The 6,904-nt window shown below is 52.1% G+C and overlaps 1 protein-coding gene across 1 annotated transcript in view; it reads right to left on the bottom strand.

Moving 5' to 3' along the window:
• The window catches only part of GAS7 (growth arrest specific 7), a 275,274-nt gene that overhangs the window by 33,685 nt on the left and 234,685 nt on the right, over window positions 1-6,904 (bottom strand). The window contains exon 5 of the mRNA XM_004376199.2: window positions 3,422-3,475. Within this exon, the coding sequence (XP_004376256.1) occupies window positions 3,422-3,475 (54 nt within the window). The remainder of the gene's footprint in view (window positions 1-3,421; window positions 3,476-6,904) is intronic.

Here is a 6,904-nt window from a genome sequence, read left to right as displayed (position 1 = left end):
CATTTCTCCTGAGTCCCCTAGATTCAGACACATCGTGTCTGTGCCACGGGCTGTGTGCTACTACTGTACCCGTCAGTCCCAGTCAGGCAGCCCTCTCCAGCTGCCGGTCCAGAACTCCGTGAGGCTGGCGCTCTGCCCGCACCCCTCTGCTCTGCCCGAACCCACCTGCTGTCGGTGGTGGCATCCCCTTTAGGGCCACACACTTCAAATCTAGCTTCAGGCAGGGTGGGGGCTGGGAGATGGAGTGTGCTGTAAAGAGCCGGAGCTTCACAATGAAGCTCAGTCCTTGCTCCCGACCCAAACACAGACCTGAATGTATCATCCTTTGTGGCCAGGCCTGGAAATTTCTGCTCCATGGCAGCAGACAGGGTAAAGGTTGCTCACCCCATCCCCACAAGCCAGGGAGACAGCAGCTGGTGTCCCAGCCTCCTGGGAGCGGAGCCGTTCTTCCCCCCTTCCCTCTGAGTAGCCCTGAGCGGCTCCTCCTTGGAAGGGAAGTGAGTTGAAGCCATGCGCTCTGGAGGATCGGCACCCAGAGGAGGGGGCTTGGTACCGGGGAGCCGAGTGCCTTGTGGAAGGAAACAGTAAGAGCGGTGGTACAGAACTGCTCAGCTCTGCTGGCTCAAGAGGAAGTGTGGGGTGCAGGGCCCCGGCGGGGAGCTGGGAAGCGCCGTGGCTCAGACCCAGGTTCCAGGCCTGGGCTCTGCTCCTCATTCACTCTGTGACCTTTGACAAGTTCCTCCCTGCTCAGCCTCCTCCTCAAACATTCTCCAGGGCCCATCTTATATCCTCAAAACTGGAGTGTTCATCTAAAATGCCCAGGGGTGTTGCTTAAAATGCAGACTTTCAGGCCAGACCCCAGATAAACTGTACGTCTGGGGTTACCAGCTACCAATTGCCGCCAAGCGGACTCTGACTCGTGGCAACCCTGTGTGTGTCACAGAAAAACTGTGTTCCATAGGGTTTTAAGTGGCTGATTTTTCAGAAGCAGACTGCCAGACCTTTCTTACGAGGTACCTCTGTGAAGACTCTAACCTTCCACCTTTACATTAGCAGTGGAGCGTATTAACCATGTGCACCACCAGTGACTCTGGGTCTGGGTATCTGCCAGGAATCTGCATGGTAAGCAGGTATCCTGGAGGCTTCAGATGCTGATTGCACTTTGCAGACCGCCTCGTGAGAAGCACTGACTTAGATGGCCAACATGAAGAAAGAGGGAATTATAACCAGAGGGAAGGCAGGAGCGGACAAGGGGTGTGGGCCTAGGAGGGCCATACCCAGTCCCCTTGGACAAAGCCCGAAGCGCAGGCTGAAGGACAGGGCTTAGCAGGGGACTTGGCCCCACTGTGGCCTGGGCACCATCACGAAAGATGTCACACACTCTGTTTTCAGCTTTTCATTTCTCCTTTCTTTCTCTTCTCTTGTACAATTCTAATATTTTCCCCTTTTCACTTTCTTCTCTTCTCTGACTTCAGGGAACTTTTGTGGAGTTCCTGCTTTGCCCCGGCACTGTGGGGTGATTTGTAACAACGGGTACTGCCGTCTGGAAGTCTGCATCTGGGCCTGCACGTGAGCTCCACTGGTGCCAAGGACTCACGCCTGAGCAGGCTGAGCCACTCTGCCAGGCCCCTGGGGGCAACCTGTGCTGGCTCCGGGCGGGTGTGGAAGGGGCAGGGGCAAGAGGAGTCAACGACCTGAGGAACTGTATCAAGCCTGCTCCAGGGGCAGCAATGCCAGTGGGTACGAGCAAAGGTTTTGAATCCAGATGCTTCCCAGCTGTGTGACCTTCGGTGAGTTACTGCTCTGTGCCTCAGCTTCCTCAGGGTGGATAACATTAGTGTGTATCAAACGCTTACTCTGTGCCAGGAATCATCCCAACTGCTTTACCCTTATGGCCTCATTCAGCCCTTAACCAAACCAGCCGCTGTGGAGTCCACCTCATGGTGACCCCATGTGCGTCAGAGGAGAACCGTGCTCCATGGGGTCTTCCATGGCTGATTGTCCAGCTATTGAGTGCCAGGCCTTTCTTCTGAGGCTTACCTGGGTGGACCTGAATCTCCAACCTTTCAGTTAGCAGCCAAGTGTGTTAACCAGCTATACCATTCAGGGACCCCCATTTAGTCCTTACACCACTGCTGTAACAGACACCCATGATGTCCCCATATTACAGATGTGGATACGGAGACAGGTTACGAAACGTGCCCCGGGTTGTTGCACACTAGTGAGTGTGTCACTGATACTCTGGCCTCAGAGTCCAGGTTCGCCACCGCTACACCATGTTGCTCCCGTGACCGACAGACACCTCATGCAGCTAGTGGAGAAGGAAGATGGCCACTCAGAACACTACTTGTGTAGAGTGACAGCGACCTCTTATCACTGTTGTAATTGTTTGCCTGACCTTCTTTTCCCTCCATGGCAGGATTTTAAGCCTGGGTGCAGAAAGGGCACCCACTCTTGGTATAAACTCTGCTGGGGAGAGGGGAGGGTAAGAAAGGCTCAGAATTCCCCATTCCCAGCAATCCCATACCAGGTGCCCTTGAGTCAATCCCAACTCATGGCGACCCCATGTATGTCAGAGTAGAACTGGGCTCCATGGGGTTTCAAGGGTTGATTTTTCGGAAGTGGCTCGCCAGGCCTTTCTTCTGAAGCGCCTCTGGGTGGGCTTGAACCTCCAACCTTGCAGGTAGCAGCTGAGCTGTTAACTGTTTATACCACCTGGGGACTCTGAGCTCTCCCATACTTGGGTCAAAACACTGAAGCTAGGACCACAGTTCTCAAGTCACCATGTCCTTGGCTGTGTGAGCAGCTGTACAACTCATTTCCCCAAGCTGAGGGTCACTGACGTCCTGCTCCCACTCCGCCTTCCCACTCTACCCTGAGCACAGGGGTGATGGCCTCCTGAGCCTCTAAAAGCCGTCAGCCTCCATGCAGGGATTTGGCGGGCTTTTGGAACAGCCCCGGGGGGTGGGTTAGCCACTCTGGGGGGAAGCTGCCCGCTTTCACTCACAACTCCCAGTAACTCTATTCTTAGGGCGTTTCTCTTGCTTCTAACTTTGCCATCTCTAGAAGTTCCCCTGCACAAAAGCAACCCTGCTGCCTATAATTTACACGTCACATCACTTGCACGGAGCAGAATCCACCCCCTCTAGCCCACCCCTGCAGGAGTACCTTTCCCTCCCGCCGGGGAAAATGGCTTCTGCAGCATGCCAGCCATCATCCCCCCAGACGTCCACCAGAGAGAAGAAGTGAAATGAGAACTAGAAAGGGACTTCAGCAAAACCTGAGTTTTGGAACTTCGTGGTTTCCAGGCTGGGCACGGTTCTGCGGTCTGCATCGCCATGTTGTCACCATGGCAACAGCCCAGCCATGCTGAGTGCCCCAGGATGCCACCCAACCTGTGAGCATCCACGGACCCACTTACCGTGATGGTGCTTTCCTTGCTCTGTTTCTTGCTTGGTGATGAGGATCCCAGGTTCTGGGGAGAGAGGCAAGAAACATCGTCAAAGCTGTTCTCCATATTGGCCTTTTTTTTTTTTTTTAATTTGGGCTCCCCGACGGAGGGTGCTGGGCAAGTTCGGGGATGCTCAGCCTGCCGTTAACTCCTAAGTCACCATATTCTGGGAGAGGGCAGGCGGGAGGATCCCTGGCCCCACACCACTCCCGTGCCAGCTATCAGGGTGCAGGCGACTTGGAGACAGCCTCCAGCACAGGCTCTGATAATTGTTCCAAACCAGGTCTCCTCTCCTCTTCTCACAGTTGTGATCTGGAGTTAACCCCTCAGCTGCCCTCTGCTGGTGAACCGTTCAGCAAGATGCTTGATGCCTGAACCTGCGGAATCCACCGGGGAGTAGAGGGTTAAAGCAGATTGTAGGCCACCACCTCCTGGCACTGAGGATCTAGTACATGACATCTTATTCCGAAACCCGAGTCCAAAATATCAAACCCCAAACACATGTCCTGCACACTGGTTGCACCATCACCTCTGCGACTTGCTGCTCGCCCAGTCGCTGTGCTCGAGCCAGGAGGGGCTTTTCAGCCAAGCGATCTGCTTTCATTCAGTCTTTGGACTGTCTTTTTATCTTCCTGTGGCCAGCAAGAAAACCACAGCCCAAGCCCCTCTGAGCCCACAGGTCCTCAGCAGCTGGCCAAAGTCCTAGGATTTCCTGGTAGGAGAATGAAAGATTGCTAGCTGAAACAATACCATGCTTGCTGTTAAGAGCCTACTCCCTACAGGTGATGTGCAATTTGGGGCGTGTTTGTCCCACTTTTACATGAGGGAGTCAAGACGAGAATTCCCTGGGCTGAACCTGTGACGTCCACTCCTGTCCCGAGCACCTGATGAGCTCGGAAGCAGCCTTGCCCCAAAGGCACTGTGAGTCACCATCATGTGTGTGTCCAGGTTTTTTTCTGAATGGCACTTAAGGAAGTGCCTGTCAGGACTTTGTAGATAAAGAACCAGCAAAGGCACAAGGGGGCTTCTCCAATGAGTCTGCAGGGAACCAGCAGCCCCCCACCTGGCACTGTGACGTCACCCTGCCTCAGGAACCCACCTGCTAACCAGGAAAAACAGGGACCTCGCTTGAGCCCCTGCTTATGGCTTCCTTGGGTGCAATGGTGACTCAGTGGTAGAATTCTTGCTTTCCATGCAGGGGACCCAGGTTTGACTCTCAGCCAATGCGTCTCATACGCAGCCACCAGCCTTCCGTCAGTGGAGGCTTGCGCGTTGCTATGATGTTGAACAGGTCTCAGAGGAGCTTCCAGACTAAAACGGACTAGGAAGAAAGGCCTGCTGATCTACTTCTGAAATCAGCCAATGGAAATCCTATGGATCACAACAGTCTGATCTGCAACGGATCAACTGCAGGACTGGACAAAGTTTTGTTTTGTTGTGCATGGAGTTGCCATGAGGCGGAGGCCGATTTAATGGCAGCTAACGACAACTATGTCTTCTTCTTATCGTTACTCCCATGCAGGCCCATTTTGGCTGATAGTAAAGTTATTTAAAAAAAAAAAAAGATATCCATAGAATGTCCAGCTGAAGGGGATCTTGCAGATCACCCAGTTCTCCGATAAGAAAATGAACTTACGAGACTTGAGACCCTGGTCAAGCAATTTAACTTTTCCGACCTTCAGTTTCACCACCTGTAATATGGATCATCACTACAGTCCTCGAGCTTCAGGGTGCACTGGGATGACTAAGGATCTTGCCTAGAAGATTCCCAGCTCCACCTCCCCGAGCTTCTGATGCGGCAGTTCTCAGGGGGGCCAGCGCCTCTGGTGCAGAGTTTGAAGACTTCACTTGAAGACAAACTGATCTACATTCTATGGTTTTATTGAAGCGACTCCTCTAACAGGTGTGGAGGCAACACCCAGCTTCCATACATCTTCCATACATACTCATCCAGCTTGTCCACCCTGTATCTGCCCAAGATAGCAATTTTGCCCCAGAAAAACCAAAACCAAATGCGTTGGTGTCTAGTTGATTCTGACTCATAGTGACCCTATAGGACAGTGGAGAACTGCCCCACAGGGTTTCCACGGAGTGGCTGGTGGATTCGAACTGCTGACCTTTCGGCTAGCAGCTGAACGCTTAACCACAGCACCACCAGGGCTCCTCCTGCCCCAGAGCACCTGCCAATATTGGGCTGCCTGGGGAGGAAGGCAGACAGGCGGCATGGCAGGAGGCTGGGTGCCTGTCACCAAGGAGAAAATAAGGCACAGAGCTCTGTCCAGAGGCTCCTTCACGCAGAGGCACTGGCCAGGCAAATATATGCCCGGGAGAGGGAAAGGAAGACTTCCCGATGGATTCTGAAGCTTTCAGAAGTCTCCCTGTTCTGGACGTACTTGACCAGCACTATCTGTGTCCCTATCCCAGCCCAGCAGGGTGGGCAACCAGTGACTGAGGGTTCCAGCAGCTCTGGCAACAGTCTTCCTGTCTGTATATTGATGATGATAACGGTGATGGTGTTGAGAAAGGCATGCAGGATAACGAGAAGAGGGAGCAAGCACTGCAAGAGCTACTGCTGACCTGTTGCTGTTAGTTACTGAGGAGCTGGCTCCGACTCATGGCGACCCATGTACAACAGAACGAAATGTTGCCGGGTCCTGCGCCATCTTCATGATTGTTGGTATGCTCGAGTCCACTGTTGTGGCTACTGTGTATTTTGCATGCCTTTCAAACTAGGGAGTTCATCTTCCAGCACTCTATCAGACAATATTCTGTTGTCATCATTTTTGGAAGTAGATCGCCAGGCCTTTCTTCCTAGTCTGTCTTAGTCTGGAATCTTCCAGGGTTATAGCAACATGCAAGCCACCACAGTACAACAAATTGACAGATGGGTGGTAGACTGTTTAATTACTGTTTGTTTATTGAGGGCAGGCATCAGGCTAGGCATTTGACATACTTAATCTCATTCAATTCTCTCAACCCCAGAAAGTTAAGTGGCATCATCTCCATTTTACAGATGATGATACTGGGGCTTGCAGAAGGTGACTAATTTGTTCAGGGTCACCAGGCTAATAAACCTAGCAGTGGAAATCAGAACCCAAGCCTGTGTAACTCTTTCCTCCATCTCTCCACTTTGAACCTGGGACAATATCTTGTTTTCCAGCTGTCCTTTCCAAGGCAGCAAATAACAATAAGACCTCCATCACCCACAAACATTTATTCCAGGACCACTATGAAGATACAAATCAAAAGCACAATGAATACCACTTATAGCCAGCAGGATGGTGATCATCAAAAAGACAGATAATAACAACTGTTGGTGAGGATGTAGAAAACTTGGAACGCTCATATAATGCTAGAATGTAAAATGGTACAGCAGCCCTGGAAACAGTCTGGTAGTTTCTCAAACTGTTACACATATGGTTACTATATGACTCAGCAATTCTACTCCTAGAT

The sequence above is a fragment of the Trichechus manatus genome, unplaced genomic scaffold, assembly GCF_000243295.1.
Source record: "Trichechus manatus latirostris isolate Lorelei unplaced genomic scaffold, TriManLat1.0 scaffold00040, whole genome shotgun sequence".
NCBI classification, from domain to species: domain Eukaryota; kingdom Metazoa; phylum Chordata; class Mammalia; order Sirenia; family Trichechidae; genus Trichechus; species Trichechus manatus.
Note: the sequence above shows the minus strand (reverse complement) of the source record. Positions and strands in the feature narration are given on the sequence as shown.